This window comes from Ceratina calcarata, unplaced genomic scaffold (genome assembly GCF_001652005.2).
Source record: "Ceratina calcarata isolate Rehan_Ccalc_2016 unplaced genomic scaffold, ASM165200v1 scaffold350.2, whole genome shotgun sequence".
NCBI lineage: Eukaryota > Metazoa > Arthropoda > Insecta > Hymenoptera > Apidae > Ceratina > Ceratina calcarata.
This window is the reverse complement of record NW_017157935.1, coordinates 1,097,804-1,117,350: the sequence shown is the minus strand read 5'-3', so window position 1 is coordinate 1,117,350 and position 19,547 is coordinate 1,097,804. Positions and strand designations below refer to the sequence as shown.

Below are 19,547 nucleotides of genomic sequence, written 5' to 3'. Positions count from 1 at the left end.
GAGGTGTAGCGAGAATTTAATGAAACAGAAAATAATAGGAAAAAGTAAAACAGAGAGAACGAAAGAGATTGAACGACGTGAGTGCATAAAGGTCGATTCGTACACGTGCCCAGTGAGTAATTCAATTTGAACAACGCGTGCACGTGGCTACGTGCGAAATCCCTGTCTCTGTCCGCCGTTTATAATCCACGATATTTGTTTAATTCGGCCGTTTAATTAACCGCTCGCTAATGAAATTCAACCCGCTTACGCCTCGTTGACCGTGTTTCAAAATAGCCTCTCGCGGCATCCCTCTCTCTATTGATACTCGATTAGCGTGATCATAAAAATTCACGTTTAAACATGAACATTTTCAGCAAACGATCGTGGCAAATATGCTTATCAGACTTTTCAAATCCATCGAAATTTCATGTCCCTTCGTCACTCATTGATGTTAACCGTAGGCTACAGACGCTCGCAAGTAGAACAAGCACGTTATAAATCAGACATTCGAGTGTTCTCACGTTCTTACAACGCGTTCGACATTTAATTTGATCGTTTTCTATTCTTACTGTAATTTGTCTCGTTATATCTTTTATTATTATTGTTTAATTATTATTAATTTATATTTGTTTGGCAAAAACTAAAAACATATAAATTGAGTTTCATGCATTGAAGAAATTTAATGTAACCCACTCACAAGATGTTTTACTAATTTTCTACCTTAATATTTCCCTCGTATCGATATTTTAAATTACGATAATGATAGATTTCTCTTTCCAAGAAGACCAACCCTCCGCGAGTTTCATCCTGGCGATTAAAATATTTCTTTAATTAAACGGCGGTTCTCGTAAACTCGTTCGAAAAGGTACGAAGAAGGTCGAGGATCGGTGGGCACGAATAAGAAAGAAAAGGAACGCAAATCCGTCGCATTATTTTTACGAGGCTCGGTTGGTGGCCGCTGAAAGGCCGCGTTACTATTGCAAAGTTTTGTCGCTAGCGCCGGCGTTCTTTCGCCGGCTTTCGGAAACAAACTAAAGCGACTCGCGGCACCCTCAAGGGTTCAACGCGGCGAGCGTTAATCCCGTTTCTTGGCCGCTTTCACGGGCACCGGGCTGGACGAAGGCGGAGCAAATATCGCGATCTTGGAAGGCCGACTTAATTAAAACGCGAGGCAAGGGGCACGCGAAAAGCGCGCTAGCTGGAAAACGAAACGCGTGAAAGCCCGTGAACCGCTTTGCGTTTCGCGCTTCAACGTTTAACAAAGTGGACCTATTAGGCGTCACCTCGGTGAAAAGCATTTCTTTTTTTATTGAGAAAATCTCTGTTATACGACAAGCATTTCTGTGAGCGATTGCGCACGTTTCAAACGGTTCCTTACAATTTTCCACGTCATTAAACTTCGCCTGGTCTGATATATTCTTGAACGACACCGAAATGGAATAGAATAGCATCCTATATCCTTTGAACAATAGACTTCCTGCTTGAAGAGAGCAAGAACGAAGCAAGAGAAAAAGTATAAGGCGCAGGTAACGACAGTCCGCTCTATCGAACAGCGATCGGATTAATTAAAACATCATGGATGAACGAAGAGATAGTAAGGAAGAGCGTGTGGAACGGAGGAGCTCGTAGAAGATGAGAAGGAGAGGAGATGAGGGAAGGCAAGAGCGAGGCTGAGCCGAGCAACCGAGTAACCGACCGGATGACGGGGTCCGGGGTCACGGATGGGCGGTGGCAGGACTGGTTTCGGACCAGTCAAGAGGAGAAGAGTGCTGCTCTCTGCTCTATCTGTCCCGTCCGGGGCTTTACCATTCCATCTTCTACCGGGTGGGAAAGTTCGAACGATCCGGGTCCCCACGTCTCGTGAGAACATCCGATATCGCAGCGAGGAATTCTCTCTCAACGGAGGCGGGTGGTCGGAGAGCAGAGAAACGACGATCGTCAGCTTTAAAGTGGATTCAAAGATTAATCAAATTCGTATTAATAAATCAGGAAATACATTCCTGATATCATAATTTTCTTCTTCATTTTCCACTCGATACTGCCTTTCTTGTCTATTTTTAAAAATAATCTGTGAAGAACTATAAAAATGATCGCGTCAGAATTTAGGAAACTGCCTCGGTCCCGAGAGATACGCGCAGAATTGAAACGAGGAAAGTGTACGGAATTTCGAGGTTGACAGCAAATTGGCAACGTGAACGGAAAAGCAAATGATGACGCGCAAAGAAAGCTGAGTCGCATGCGTATAGGTAGAGAAGAAGAGAAAGGATAATCGTAGTGTGAGACGAAACGGGTGTAAGTAGATCGTGAAGATAATAAAGCTTGAAATACGGGAACAGCGTGAACAGGATGCCCCTCCTCGTGTTAACTACGCTTTTAGAAGATTTGCATTAATTTTCACCTATAATGCCTTGAGCTGTACGTTTCCTGAAGGAAGCTGATTACCCGTGATGCAGAATTCACGTTTCTAATTATTGTTTCAATAAAACCAATGGAAACATAAATCTAAATACTGAAACCAGGGTTGTATTTCTTTAATCACAAAATGAATTATGAATTTAGTGAATTTCATTAATTAACTATTTTGATCATTTCTTATCCCGTTAATAACAAAATTATTGAAAAACATTCACAATGGTAGTCCATCAGAATTAACTGGAGGGATGACAGCAGAATGCAATTAAATTCGACTCGATTTTAATTCACTTATTCTATTTACTCTTCGTTTGGTTTCCGCCTGGCGATGATTAAATTAGATTTCAGAGGATTAAAACAATTCTAAGAATTCCGCGCCTAAGTTGACGTTTAAATAACTCAACGAAGCACCGCAAAGTTAGATATAATTTTGACGATACTCTAGTCTCTTCAACGTCCGCACGCGTAACATGGGGGTGGAAGATGGCACACGCTACCCTCCGGACTTAAAGTTCCGCGAAATCGAGCAGCTGTCCTGTCAGAAATACAGAGAATTCCTGCGAATGCGTTCTTCCCTGACGACTTTTCGTGCGATTCTTGTTTTCTCTCGGGGAAAGAAAAGATGGAAGTTGGTAGCTGCAGGCTCTCGCGTGAATTACGAGATTGGCCAGATTCGGGGCGTCCAATTTAAAGCGAGTGCCGCTTATACGATTTTCCCTTATCTCACGACGAATTTCTCTGCGAGGGATACGAGGAGAATTAGCGAGTTCTCCCATGAAAAATCCCCCTTCTCTCAGAACTTTAAAAACTGTCCCCACTGCTGCACCGAGATATTCAGCTGTTTCGCAGCTTGGAATAATTTCATCCCTCACTTTTTTGGTCCGTCGTAAAGCGTTCATTATTGCATAACATTATAAGTAGTGAAAGCTTTCAACTCGTTTTCCTATTTACATCTATATTTTTGAGGTCTCTTTTAAATAAAGGAATGATTTATTGAAAATCTGTCACACAGTATAAGGAGTTCGAATGGTTGATCAAATAGAACATTCAAATATTCTCCTTCTATTGGATATTTACAGAAATAAAAACAAATTTGAACATCTTTTTCTATGCATAAAAGAAAGACAAAAGATGAACTTATTATTCCAAACATCTTCATTGAAGTGAGCAAGGTGAGTTCTTGTTGCAAAGATTATTCCACGGTATAACCAGTCATCTTCCTTTGTATCCCGATTCTCGTTCGTGCTGTCGCGATACATCCGGAACAACGGGAGCCACCCGTGACAAATTACCCTCGAAAACTACCGACCGAAAGAGAAACAAAACTATAGACACTAGGATGATGTATTAACGCGTCCGCTTCCTATACTTCTGAGTAGCTTCTACTTCTCGCCCTTTGACGAGTTAATTTCGAGGAAACGTCGCCCAAAAAAAGTCATAACGCGCTGACCTTATAAATTCACTTCCGTCTCTTTAAAACAAGAATCTTACCAAGCTCGAGAGTCGCAAAGAACAGTTATTATAGTAATTCATTTACAATTATTTATATAACGGTTGATACAACAATTCGTATACTAATCGATATCACATTTTCTATAATGGTTGTTATAATAGTTGATATAGTAATTGATAAAATATTTCGTGCAATGATTGATAGAATATTTGATACAATAACTGATTAAATTTTTGTTATTAACTATGGGAGTTAACGAGAGAGATTAAAACTGGATTTATGTAAATGAGTGAATGTATCTAGACCTTTAGTTTTAAATGGCGCATAAACTTTCTAGAGAAAGATTCAACAGTCCAAAGTGCGAAGACTTTCGAATAATCTAATTCCACCTCCGACAAATTTTTCTTTGCTCTTTGTTAAACGTCGCATTAAATTTACACGACCCACTTCCTGGCCACTCTTTGTTCAGAAAGCGTGACTCCGTTCCCGAAAACGCGACTCTGAATCAGTTTCAAGTGACGCACGTAGGATTTCGAAAAATGGTTACACTTATATATATATATATAACAAATAAATAACAAAAACTTCGCAAGACGTTAAAATCCAATTAATAATTTGTAAAAGAATAATAAAATTATTTCTATAAAAATGTTCCAATTACATCATAAAATATCAAAGATACATAGACTTAAACTACCGTTTTTAAGTATCGGATAAACAGTGAAATTTGAGGCTCCAGCCAAGAGTCGGGTAACGAAGTCTTAACGAAGTAAAGGATCGAGTATAAAAAAAAAAGCATCGATCTTCTAGACGAAAAGTTGTTTTAAACTCGAGTCCGGATACTTTTACGATGTCAGAGACTTGCTAATGTAGAGAAGGAAAAACGAAAAAATGTTTCGTTTAGGGTGAGCGCTGTGAAATCGAGTAGAACGAGGGAAAGTAGAATGAGACCGTCACTCGTCAGACACGTGGAGCCAGTGAAAGATGGCCGGATAATTCGACGCGTCGATCGCTTCAGAACGCCATAACTGATCCCGAAACATAAAGAGTGGTCTCCCTCTTCTGCTTTCTTCATTTATAAAGCGACCGAGTTATTTACAATTTACTGTTTTATAATTAAACTGCGGATTTTTATTGCAAAATATTAATAATGTCACTTTAAAAATGCAATCTAGATAGGAATTTCTTTGGTCTTTTAAAAACAGTAACATGCATCTCATATTTTATGCGTTCTTACATATTGAATGCAATTTCTACATTCTCTACGGATACAATTTTGCATTAAATGATAACTCATTTTCCGTGTGTTTCCGGTTCGGAGTTTTCTTTGTATTTTTCTTCAACGATTTCGCCTGAACAAAGTTCATCTCCCAGCAATGGACGATATCTTTTCCGGCTTCGGTGGAAATCGATATCATTCCAGCAAGTTTTCTACCTTCTCCCGGAGGTAAAACTCGATCTTTTTCAAAGGGCAACGCGAAGCTTAATTAACCCTGGAGTACTCGACATTGCCTCTAATCTTTCACAAAGTTCCAAAGATTTTTAACGCCTCCGAGAACAGGCGGATTGTTATTCTAGTCCGTGATTCAAGCATCGCCTCTCGAGGAATTTAACGACTCGCGGTCTCGATCGAATTTGTCGAATTCTTCAGATTCTTTTAATGCTTTAATTGTACATAATTCCGATTAATCATTAATCAGATCTGGTACTAAGCAGTGATTCCAGAATTTATAATATAATTCACAGTGTTAATTCTCTTTCGATAACATTCTTTATCCAGTGGTCTTCCTTAAGTAATAACTATCAGGACCTTCTAAGAGAGCAGTCAACTCTTTCCCTGTATTTCTGTACTCACTCAGCCACGATATATTCCTCCATTTGTTTCTGCTCTTTTGTTAACGTTAAATCCAGCCTCATTTGAAAGTCGAACTACCCACCATCGGCACATCCTCCGAGCTTTCTTACAGCGCTACATCTCAGTGCGAACTCTTGCAGCGATCCATCTCACTTTCTGTCGGCTCTACCTCTGTTTTTCCCACTTCCTTCCTGAATTATGATTTTCGATAGTTCTTGTCATGCTTCATCGTGCTCTTTCTTCTTACATTTTTTTTATCAGACTGTTCATTCGTATTTCTTGATATTATTTCTCAGACTCCATATAACTGGAATTTTACAATTAAACTTTGCGTTCGTAGAACTATATTTTGTAAGCCTTTTCGATTATCTCTATCAGCTTGGTTATTCCTATCAATCAGCCACGGATTTCCACTTGGTGTGATTTTTAATGAAAAATCGTTTTCACAACTTTTATTCATCGGGTCAGAGAAAACGAGCAGCGGCACCGCGATTTTCTCTCTCTCACGTTTTTCCGGATTCGTACGGTCTAACGAACGAATTGCGTGGGCTGGACGATCCTTTTTACTCCGTTCAAATCCGACGCTTTTATAACAAGCCTTTCGAACGTGGAAAAATCCTAACCAGAAAAATCAGCGAAAAAAAACACACGGGCAATTAATGCGTTTGATACGGGTTATTTCATTTCCAACAGCGAGTATTGATTGATTTAAAATGATCTTGCCTTGTTTGGCTAATCGAACCATTTCAGGAATGTCATTTTTGTGCTGCAATTTGTACACAAAACTTTATTTTTAACGTCAGTTAAAATAAAATATAATTCAATAAATAAATTTAATAAATAATAATTTAAATAAATAATAATCAAAAAAGAAGAAAATCAAAATTGAAAGATGATATTAATGATTAAACGGATTAGCAACACGATTTTAAGCAAGGGGTTAAGAATAACGCGTCCCGTTCCGACATCAAAGCGCTCATAATTTCCTTCACGGATAGATGCGGAAAAAATTTTAACCCTTTCGCTACGGCACTCCGCTCCGCCGAAGTAGTCCTACTAAACGGGGCACCGCGCCGAAAAGTGTGCACATTGCCGACTATAATTATATATTTGATATGTAATTGATGTCGACTATAGTCGACGCTCATCCACACAGGACATCGCGTAGATGTCGACTAGATGTCGGTGCTCGTAGCGAAAGGGTTAACTACGATTCTCAGTGTCCGGCACGAATCGCTACTTCAAAGAGACTGAATTTCATTGAACCGTGCACCGGTGATTGGATCAGCCCAAGTTCGTTCCAGCTGCGTGTTGCTAAAATCTCGACTAACGGCGGAATCTGTGTGAACCCTGTTATAGTTTGCAAACCGATGATTCAAAGAGCATTGGCTAACGAATATCAAATTCTCGCGAAGCGTAAAAAAAAATAACAGTAATACTTATCAATATTTTTTACAACATAAAATTGTCCTGTTCTATCTTTTCATAAAAACTTTTAATAAAACCTTCCTTAATTCGTGTCTCTAAAAATTAGTGTTCACGTAACAGCTAAATAGTGCCTACAGATTTTGACATAAATGATTTATTTAAAAAAGAGACAGAGAATGAACACTTACCTCTGAGTATCTGGTAGAGGAAGACCTTGATGTGGTCGGGGCTGAGATGCTGAGGACTGACGATGATCTTATGCAGGTCACTTTGCAGCAGCTCCGTGATCACGTATCTGTACAAGTCAATCGTTAAGGAATTTCATGAAACAATTATCAAACGTTAGCTTAAAACTCGAACGAATCTCAAGTAATTAGCTGATTCTTTTACGGCACCATTTACACATTTCTCGATTATTACTGATACGAATAAAAATTCCTAGTTCGATTAAATCTGCTTCAAGCTTCCAATAGGATGGAATTAAATTTAAGTATGAAGTGTTAAGATAGTTGAAAAATAATTACTGTCTATTCATTAATAAAATATGAAATCCAGTAAGAATTTCCTTCAAACATTATTTATAAATTTGCATACGCATCTTACAATACATAGCTGCGGAAATACTTGCAATGTTCGATAATCGACATACAAATTATGCAATTATTCTTGTTAATATTGTAACATGAATTGTCAAAATACTTCTCATTAAAAAGAAAGTTGGCTTTCTTAGAAGCTTCGTTTTAAACACGAAATCACGAGAACGTGAATCGAGATTCCGCACATCTTTCAGGACGAAGACCTTGGTAATCGGGTAGCTCTCGTTCCTGATCCGGCGGGCTTAATGGATTCCTTCGTCGGCCTCGAACAAGTTAATCCATCGAAATGAAGGGAGAAAAATGAAGAAGGACAGAAGACCTAAGGAGAGGGAGAATAATCGAAGCCGATGATGCGGCCGTGACGAAAGTAAGTAGCATCTGGCCTTAATAAACCCGGTGGGGTAATTTACAGCGCTTGGTACCCCGACCTAGGGGGTGGGAGAGAAACTTCTTCAGAAAGTAAAGTTCTATCGCTACTGTTACCGCGGACAATGGCGAAAGGAAGCTTCGCGTTACCAAAAGCATTTTGTTCACGAAACCACTTTAGACAGAACTAGTTATTTCATATTTAATTCCATTTAACGAACGTAGGTTAATTTCAAAGATCACCGAAAATAACACAGTTAGCGACTGTTCATACACGATAATAATTTTATAAAATTGATGGTATCCGAATACAAATATATTATCTACAGTTTTTACATTAAATACCCTCAGGCTGATTTGCAAGATTGAATAGAGATCTATAATACTATAATTTTCGTGTAAAACAAATTATTTTCCAATTAATTCAATCGGCGCAAAGAACCGCGAGATTTCGGGAACACGAATCGCCAAGTTTGGCAATTACCAAAGAGTGACGGTAAAATCGCGTGCCACCCCCTGTTCGCAAGAAACTTATCGACTTTTCCCGGCGCGCGACGTAACTTGTCTCCGTAATTTCGCGAGAGAGCGAGACGAAGAGAAAGGGAGGGTTGTACGTACTCGATCGACGAGCCACGCCACGAAGAAAGGGTGGAACCGGGAGAGCAAGTTTCGCGATAAAAAGCACTCGAAAAGTTTCCTCGGCTACTCCAACGATACCGGAGCTAAAAGCGGAAGCAAAGCTACAGCCGCTTTTTTGTACTTGCGTAACGATTCACGCGATTGATCAAATGTTTCGTATAGACTTGTCGAAAGCTGAGAAACATCCTTTCAAATGCAATAGAGAATGAATTGGATTCTTCTGGGTCTCATTAAATTACTTCATTATAATCGTTTCTCAAGTAAAATGTATTCGAAACGATTTATGAGTGGATCAAGGATAGTTCGTCTATGATTAGACGCCTTCGCGATCGACCTACAATTGACTCGCGTCCTTCGAAATTTCGTTTTTACTTCTGGGAACGAACGCGACGAGGCATAGAGGGAGAACGCGAGAGGGAGTGAGACGTAAGGTCGAGGGAGAATGAAATAGTATAATGGCGGAATGAGGTCGACTGGTAGGTTGGAATGCAGGTAGAGGCTGGCTGGTTGCGAACCTGACGGTGGTATGCAAGCCGTCGACTGGTCCGGCTGGCTTCGGACCTCTGGAACACCTCTAAGCGCTTTGCCGACGTTCCACGCCGCTTTCGAACTGCCATGCCGTCTGCCTCTTTTTGAAATACGATCGATGGACCTCTTTTGCTGGCTACGCTCGTACCGTTGATATTTCCAACTAAGAGGCGCGTCGCAACAACCGGAATCAAACGCACAGTGTATTCCAACGAGATAAACCAGTACATAGCTAGTAGGCATGATCGACACGAATCCCTAATTTATGGTACTGCCTCAAATAGGATCAAGTGCGTTCGCTATGTTACAAGATTAATTAGTGTCTAAACAGACATCGATATTAGTAATTATTAACAGAAAATCAATGATTCGTAAAATATACGTCTATTTCTGCAACGATGACGTTTAAAAAAATGCATTAGAAAAGGTGCGAACAATAGAGTTCCCAGTTTTACGTTCGCGGAAACATTGGCGTTATTTAGAATTTTCCTGGTCGAGATTAAACCGCGAAATTTCAAGTTCCGGGAATAGAGTGTCGACGTCAATCTCGCCGCGAACGATCGAAGAGGGGGACACGAGAAAAGAGACAATTAAAAAGAACGCAATCGTGATTTGTTCCCATCGACAACCGGTCGAAGGCTCGACAAAGACTTAACAATCCGTTTTGATAAACGTCGATCGGTGATAAAACGATCCTCGAGAACGACCAATTGACGCTCGTTCTTTGAAATTCGAATAGAGTACAATGACGCTCGAACCGAGCAAGAGAAATGTATTTTCGTGGTACATTTGTAATGTCAAATACATTCGACAGGGGATTCTTATCTTGCCGCGTCAGAGAAACGGAGAATCGTCGCAAGTCGGGTGACGCGTGTCTCCCATTAAACACTGTCGATAGCACAGCGAAAGTTACGTTTCTTACTTCTGCTAAAACAATAGATTATCTACGATGTAGATGGATCACATCTTTCGTACCACTTCCTTTCTTAGAAAAATTGCGGAGCTTTCACCACGAAGTTCCTGTCAGCAGTTTACATTTATCTGTTCGCGAATGTCGTTAACTGCGTCTTGGTCACTTGTCATTCGTCGCGTGGGTGTTTCTTCAAGGAGGATGATCGCTTTATTAACGAACGTTCAGCAAATTCGATCACCGGTAATCATATAGCAGCACGCTCTTTTGCATATGACACATTAATCTTGTCCGCGATTCATCTCAATAATTGACTGGTCCAGATGAGTGAATTAATAGTACCAATCAATTAAATTAATACTATTATATGAATGCACGTCTGTGTGGCATAGAATCTATTTAATACATGAAAGTAAATACAATTAGCTCTGATATGTATGCGAAATTTCTCAAAGTAGCTTTCATTGAATTATAGAATTTACAATGTAAAGATTTGTTACAGCTTTTAAAACTAGGTTTGTACATTAGTTTCTACTGTCCCAGGTCACGAATGTACTTTGCGATGACAAAAGAACGGCATTATTTTTATCTGTAAAGATTTTGAGTATAATAAACATTCCTATATTAATCAGAAGAACAAATTGATCATATTTCATTATTATGTTAATGCGGCCTGAAATTGAAATTGCACGATAAAATGGATAATCGTACCATTACAGTAAAGATGACTTTGAATAAAATATCAGGCCAAAGTGGGCGTAGACACGTTTCACGAATATCGATGCAGGCTTGAGGACGTCGCTAGAGTATCTGCGTTATTCTAATAACACGACCTGTCCGGTACTTAATCAATTAACTATGAACGGCCGCTAACCTAACGCGGCTACCACTATCCAATTAGCATAGATTATCAATATTACTCGGCTCGGACAAATATTTGCACTAGCCAAAGACTGCAATGCGAGACAGCGCAATTATCTGGAGCAAGAACAGAACATTCCCCGAGGATTCACTCTGATGATCAATCTTAAGCAACTGTAATTTCCGATCCGTTCCTCAGAATATTTTGAAGCAATTTAAAAGATATTAATTTGTCTCATAAGTTTTAAAAATAGGAGCGTACTACATGAATAGTAAATTCAATATTTTAATTCTGAACTGAATTCGTTTTATATAAACCATAATTATGTTAATTATTTGCATTACTTGAATATATTTCAGATTTTTAACAATATTCATAATTTATCCTTTTGACGTTATCGAATTCCAGCTCTTAAAACATTGCTTTTAACGAACTTATTCGCGTTTTGAATTCTTTCATAGACCTTTGATTCCGCGACTTTCAATCACCGTTTACTGTTCACCCCCTTCTTCATATCGGGCTTTTATCCAACGAGCGCAACGCTAGCTGCGCTCTGATTTCTACCTCCGCGAAACTTTTTCGCAGCCACAACAAATAAAGCTTAACGAAACCGCAATATTTTTACTTGCACATATTTCATTTCCGTTCTCTTTCCCGCTGTGAGGGTCGATACACGACCCCGGATTCTTTTTCAGGCATGCGTTTTTCGCTATTAATTTTCACCAGTCCGTGGTTCGAAATCATCGCCCAGGCTCTTTGATCAACATCCCTCGCGCAACTCAGCAAGCGTGAAAGAAGGTTGATTTCAAGTCATTTCTGGCTCGTTACCTTTGATCTCGTCATTTTAAAAACCAAAGAGACGCAGAAGTTAACAGATTCTTCCTGAAACGATATGAAATACCGCCGAGATCCTTTTCTTCGCGTTTACCTCTGTACGTCTCAAAGTTCCTTGCACCCACTACTTTTTTCGTTTAAAACCGTTCCTCGAAAATTGCCACCCGCAACGGCGGACGATACAGATCAAAGCTGAAAACTTTTTCAAAGATCCTTTTCGAAAGAGCAACCGGCGCCGTTTCTGGTCAAAGCGTTTCGCGAAAAATATTCGAAACTTTGTCTCGATTTCTGTCGTGCCGTTTCACCCTCAGACAACCTTTGACGCGAAACTTCGGCCAAGGAACTTGTAAAACCGATGGAACACGCTTTCGAAAAGACGATTCGAGCGTGATCGATTCGAGTGCTAACCAGAGAACAGGTCAAGTCGTAGGTACGCGAGATTAACCAGAAGAAAAGAAAGAAGGAAGCAATTGATCCACGAGCTCGCTCCTTCCAACCCTCGTATCTTCCAAACGTAAAATGCAGCTTAATTTTATGTTATTTAATCATCAAAAAGCAAGTTTGACAAACAATTAAAGGTTCGTTACCGAATAGGAATAAATGTGACAGATTGATTTATGCATTGAAATTTGGGTTCTCACATGAGACACAATTTTGCATTGATTTGAAGAATTTCAGGTGAATATTTTTATCAGTGGCAGAACAGAAGTCGGTCGTAAAGGAATCTGCGAGCTTGTAGTCGCCGATTCTGGTACTGCAGTCGTTCGCCGGCCGAGTTCAAACTCGGTTGACCGGTCGGACGAGCCGGATTGGCCTTGCTCGAACACCTCGAGCTCTAAGCCTTCATCATCGTCCTTAACTTTCCCCCTGTCTTCCTCTTCTTCTTTGTTATCCTTCGTTGTCGAGTAACAAAGAGACGAGCAGCATCCTTCGTTGACATCGACTATTAACCCTCTTACTATCATTGCGTATTATTAACTCATTCGACTTTAAAATCTACTGTATTGGCACGATGAAATGGGACATTTTATATTTTATTAATAACTTTTAGAACTTTGAAATCGAGAATAGTAGAAAAAATCAATCGAAGATAATGAAGGCAGGAAGACTTGATCTTTTATTATCTAATCCCAGAAGTACTTTTCCGAATTCTTACTTCACAACTTTTCAATCTTTAAGAGTACAAAAAATTCAATTCGTTTCTCGCTAATTATAAAAGAAAAATTGAGGCCCAGAATCCGAACTGTTCGAGGTTCTTCTTCCTCTACGGACCGGTATCGCGGAACAGACCTACGTAGAAGAGAGAAGAAGAGAGCAATACAGGAGGAGATACGGCAGGATATATACCCGATCCCGTTCACGCCGGGTGATGCTAGGGGCAAGCTCGCTTTGTCCAGGAACCGGTCGACGTTCCTACCCAGGAGGCAGACACGCATCGATCCGCCAATCGCGACGCCGCGTCGCGTCGCGCCGGTGCAAGACCGCCAAACCGTTTCCACTAAACATTTTCACGGACGTGACTCGCAAGTGGAAATCCATGATCAATGAAATTCACCCTCGTTTTATTTCTAAGAAAGATTAGGCTGTCCTAATAGATGATTTGATTTTAGTTTACGACTGATTTGGCAATATTTAAAAAAAGATTGGTTAATTATGATTACAAGAAAATGATAGATTTCTTGGGAATGTGACAATTCAATGAAAGTTCTGGAATTAAACCATGCAAATGTAATAGTATTGATTTAGGATGATAGCAATTTTAGAAATTAATTCATTGTTAAAATATACTTTTTTTTTAAGTTGTTAACAGATTCTTTGGTTTTCTTTGGACTCCGTTTGGTTTGTTGACCTTCTATCATTTTTCAAGTTATTTAAGTCTAATTCTAGACGGAAATAATGATCCTTTGCAGCCGGTTCCTCATTTCCGTGTCCCTATTTAGCAGCACGCGTGCTCTCAGGTCGGCAAACATCTCTTTGAAGCTAATTTCGATGCTTCGACATAATATTTACAAGATCTTTCACCGAACCGTTCCTATTCCAGTTGAACAAAGACGCTGTGTAGGTACCATCGATCTCCCTTATTTCCCTTTGTTTCTACTTGTTCGCAAAGAAGCACGCGGCCAAGAGCAAGAATAGAACGCCGGGGAGCGTAAAAATTTCCAACGAGATGCAAATTATCGTCGACGCCGATTAAAATCTTCTTGTTAAAATTCCGTCGCGGAAATTTTTCAAGCACGGATGAAGGGGTAGAAAATTTCGCCGTCGCTATGCTCTTCAACGAGCCATTGCGAATAAAAAGATAGCAAAATGAAAACCGTGAATTAATCTCGTGGGTGCTAACGATGAGGTTGAGGGCAGCGAGGAAAACTTGAAATTGAAATCGTGCGAGTGGACTTCTAGTTTCAGACTTTAAGAAATCAAAACATTTTTGTGTTTCCGTTACCAATTTGTCGTAGACTGCGAATTTTATGCATAATTACGTACAGAACACAAAAAGTAAAATACATATTGTAATACGTAAATGATAGAAGAAATTCTTATGATATGAACTCATACGACAAACATATTATTTTGCATAGAAATCTGCAGCTTATAATTAGTCAATGCATCATCGTCACTTTCTGAATGCATTGCACGATTCGTTCTATCAGCTCGAATAACATTTGTTGTAAGAAAAAATGTGGAAGTCGCTCGCCGCGCGCCTTATTAAGCCAGAATTCCCAATCGACTTTTCTCCAGGGCGTCGCGTGACGTCATTCGAGGCTTTATTAAGAAGCAGCGTCTCTCCCACGGGATCCGACGCCTCTGCTAGGTGAATCCTTAAAAACGTGATCCGAGCGTCGTTCACTGGCCATGAATAAATCGATGCCGTATCGTCTGATCTTTCCGTGTTTGATAAATTGCAAAACTTCGTATTTCCGCGTTAAGAACCAAGAAGAGAATGTCGTCAATAGAAACCTCAGCTTTATATGGTTTTTCGCTTCCTGGTATGTATTTTTTATTACTCGAATTGGTCGATCGATTGTCTACGACCTACGGGAAATAGAGAAAGGGAAACGGGGGAAAAAAACGAGGAAGTGGTAGGGCGTCCGATTTAATAGGACGTGTGTCGTGGAAAGCGGCGAAAAATCAACGTCCCGCGAAAAATGACCTCTATTCAGGGAACGGCGGGATTGAAATTTCGGGAAAAATAAAGCCTCCGTGGTTTCCGGCCGATGCGATCGGTACACACGACAGAACACCTCTCGTTCGGCGATTAAATCTTCGTTCTGGCATGCATACGGCCAATAAAACCCGATCGATTCCATCCCTACGTCCGCGACCCGTTTAGAACCACGCTTTTTTCAGCTGCGAGATCTTTCGATTTCGCCATTTATTGCCAAGGTTAAAACCTAAACGTACTACTCACTTTTATGCCGAATTGACAGCGGATAACATTTAGAAAGCTGCTAAATGATTAAATCGATTAGCTAGAATTTTTTTCTTTTTAGAAAAAGAAAGGAACGATAGAATATGTGAGGGGAAAAGCGTAAGAGCGCGAGCCGCGTGTGGGTGCGGGTTCCCACGCGAGCAAAACCGTTGGTTGCGAAAGACGAGACGCCCTGTCGTATCCTCGCATCGCGGATTAACTAGTTACATATATATATATACATATATATATATATACGTAAGAGTAAGAGAATGCAGGTAGTGTACGCGCAGGTGGCTACGTTAAAAGCACCCAGTTTCCGGCCCAGGATTGTACTCAACCCGGTTCGATTTTTTCCGAGAAAATTAAGTCCGCCTCGATGGTTCGTTCCTCACTATTATTTTTATCCACCACTTCTTCCCCTCCTTTCTTTTTTCCTCGCTGTCCCACCGACGCGTATCCCCAACAGAGTGAACCGAACCGGTTTTTATTTCCACGGAATTAGGCTTCCTCTCTTCTACCTAGTATTTCCGGTGCGCGTGCGCCAGTCCTGTGGTTAATTATTACTTGATTAAGTTATTACTTGTTGCTGCGCGTTCTCTTCGTACGCGTACTCTTATTTGTATTCTGACAGAGACAACATTTCTGCATACATAGGTAGAAATACTATGTGGGAAATGAAATCCTATCATACGAAATATGCACAACTTTAGAAAGCTTCACTTAAAGCGAAAATCGGAGTATTTTTGCACATAGTTTATCAAACAAATATATATTATTATTTGGACCGAATTGTCCTTACTGCTCTATTATGCCAAACTGGTTTTCGCTTTAGGGTGGACATGCCTCGGGATGGAAAACGATCGAACGTCACAGTCGGGGATGAAAATCGAAGCGTCCCGAGGATGGTTGGAACTCTCGATGGAACCCGAAACGTGAAGCGAACGAGAAAGGACGGCGCGATACCGTCGCTCGTTATGGGACCTAAGCACGCGAACACGCGCGTATATCGGGGACCCTGCGTGCACCGCGCACGCCTACCTATCGATAATCGCATAATAAGCCGACGAGAGCGTGGACACTGGACACGACGCCGCTGCTCCACACGGTTCTCTCTCGCCACTTTAACGAGTGCCTCTAATGAACGTGCGCCCGTATTGCCGATGTCCGCAGCCCGCGATCAATTAATAGACTACTAACGGTTATCGCGAATTTACCGTCGGCACCGGATATCCCCGTACATGCACCGGATCGGTCTCTTCCGTGTAATCGCGCTGTCTCACGCGAGCATAACCCGTCGCACCATAACAGACATGATCTCCGTTTGAAAAAGAATGATTAGACGAATTTACCTGGAACCGTGAATATAAAGTACGTCGCGTTTGATTTTTATTGATATCCGGTTGCTCTTTTTTAAACACGATAAATCGTTTAAAATCGTGAGGAACGTTTTCAATTGGTAGCTGCGTGAAAATCGATGGCAATTAAAACCGAACGCGGTCAGGGGGGAATCCTGTTTTAATGCAACACCTCAGACACAATATTAGTAATTAATAGCGATATTAATTACTGACATTAATTAACGCGATGCGAACGCTACGTACCGTTACACGTATCCTATTAAAACCTTTTATAAAACGGTGCGATCGCTGGCTATGCGGATCGTCCGGATTAACAACAATTAAAATTACTCGATCAGCTGCTAACGACTCTTCGAGTTCCCGTTCGACGGCGATAAATCGGGAATCGGTGATCGTAAATCTTCCCGAAACTGAAACGCATAGGAGGCTTTCGCCCTTCGGTAATATCGATCGTTCGTTTGAATCGTAATGACATTTAGAGTACCCAGATACAGAATCGTGACCGCATCTCGTGGGCGTGCACATTTTCACGATTGTCATCCATTGACAGATATCAAATCGATTCTCTTGAAATTAAGTACGATATTTAGCACTGTTTTAACAATATTGTTGAACACGTGTATCAATAAATAAACGATGAATTGTAATCAATACTAATTTACACAAATTAATCTGTTTTAATAAAGGAAATCGAGGCAGTTAAACATTCTATAAAATATATTCATGATAAATAAAATATATATATACATATGCATATTGATACGCTACTACTTCTATTATGCGCTGGCCTAATGATCACAGTTTGAGGAAAATGTAGATTGATTCACGGAGAAAAGTTGGCAGCTTCCGATGGCAGTCGACTTCCTCGGCCCCTTCTGCACAACGAAATTAAGCTGACGAAGGGACGGACACGCGTGTGGAAAGAGCGGAAGGATAAATCTCGAGGCTCCGTTCTCGCGTTACGAACGCCGCACCGGAAGATCAATAACGCCGTAGGTGAAACGGTCGCATACTTCGTCACATTCCGCATTCACGAAAAAACCTGGACTGGAAAAATATTCGAGAATACCGTCCCGAAAATAAATGAAAATAATCACCGCTGACTTTTAAGCGACATAACATATTTATGGTAATCAATTTAAAAAATGTATTTCATAATACAAATGTTGCAATATGCATGGTCTTTTATGAATGCACGAAATTTCCAGTCTACTGTTTGCATAATTCAGATACATAATAAATTTATTTTTCGTATTGTTTTATCTCTGTTTGGAATTTAATCATAAAGTTTGTACGATAGTTCTCAGACGAATTCGAATTTTCTTAGGCGACTCGCCAGACGATCGTGACCTCCACCAGTTTCGTAACGATCTCGTAACGAAAAGAGCCGAAGAGAGGTACAAGGGAACAAATGGTGTGTGCCCCATGTAACCATCGCGCAATCCGCACGTAACCAACCTCCGCCCGCTTGCTCACTTTACGTAACAAGCTGCGAGAGGAAGTCTCCAGGAATGGATAGACGTGACAGAGATTCGAAGAGGAACTGGCCAGCAGCGTTTGCGTGCGACGATTCGAGATGCGCTTACGAATGCTATCAGATTGATACCCCTTGAGATAAGAGCATTACTTGTCATTGCCAGAATGTTTTTCATACTAAATCGAATTACTAGATCGGTGCATATGAAATATCGTTGTTCCTCGTCTTCAAAGTATTTATATTTCTATTAGATTTATGTAGAATATCATATAATTAAATTATCTCGTGTTTAATTTGATTAGTAATTGAGGACAATTAGGTAAAACGTAATAAACGATTTTCGACGAGAATGTAAAATGTAAGAAACAACAACTTAATGGTATTCTTATCGAGAAAGGAAATGTGGCGTCTAAGTTAGTTCGAACACGGAGTGCGGATCGATTTTAATTTCATCTACATGAAAAATTCAACGAAAGCTCTCTCCCAAAGTTCGCGGGAGGCAAAGTGGAACTTCGCTTCCGAAACCGACTGTCTAATTTCTAATTAAAGAGCCAGACTAACCACCGTCTCGCAGGGCGATACGTTAACGAGATTACGGGTTAATGCAGTTGTTATCGGCGCAATCGGAGTATCCTTCGTTGCTTTAGTCGCAAACGGCGAATCGGTAGTCGAAGTTTAGCTACGAATGTCTTACCGAAAGTTTCTCGAGTTTCAAGATCATTAATTGGTCGGAGAGATTGTAAACTTGAAATCGATGAATCTATTCAAGCTTAGAGAAGATTGCAGCAAAAAGAGATACGTAGAATATGAAGATACGAGTTAAATTAATTACTTTTATTGTGCATATGCAATTTTCTGTCGAAGATATTGAATATTTGAGATAAAAAATCATTTTTCGCGTGAAACCTCAAGTGATCAATATTGTGACGATAATGTAAAACAGCAGATTATTAAAGAAACGAGTTGGTGGCGAACCGTGGCGAGGAGGGCACGTATCGGTTCTATCGTGACGCTATGTCATCTACATAAATCGAAAATTCGATACCGCATCCCGCTAGGGAGAAGACGCTGCCTAATATCTGATTAAGCACCGGCGCTTGATTGGATGAATACATATCTGGGAAGATGGTCGTTTGCGAAAGACAAATATGAATTAGTGATTTCACGCTGGCGGCTTCTCCAGTCAGTTTAACGATGTTTGCGTTCTACGCTCGCGAAGGCGATGACGATTTCAGAGAAATTTCACGCGTTCCTAGTCTTCAAAATTATCAAGATTGCCATTTGCTGAAAGTACCTTTCCAAGAATATGTTGCACATAACTAGAAATATTTTATTTTCGGCTGCACCTTCGATTTATTACATCGTTGCATATGCAACACTGCTTGTCGTGTTTTTTGTCAACTATTATGAATCAAATTAAACGTGAGAAATAATT

The 19,547-nt window shown here is 40.3% G+C and overlaps 1 protein-coding gene across 4 annotated transcripts in view; it reads right to left on the bottom strand.

The window, feature by feature from the left end:
• nmo (serine/threonine-protein kinase nemo) overlaps positions 1 to 19,547 on the bottom strand; it is a 131,473-nt gene that overhangs the window by 31,535 nt on the left and 80,391 nt on the right. For all 4 annotated transcript variants that reach the window (XR_001916640.2, XR_003389234.1, XR_003389233.1 and 1 more), the window contains one exon: positions 7,319 to 7,425. Coding sequence is in view for 1 of the 4 variants with exons in the window: in XM_018025152.2 (XP_017880641.1) it covers positions 7,319 to 7,425 (107 nt within the window). In the remaining 3 variants the exon portion in view is untranslated. The remainder of the gene's footprint in view (positions 1 to 7,318; positions 7,426 to 19,547) is intronic.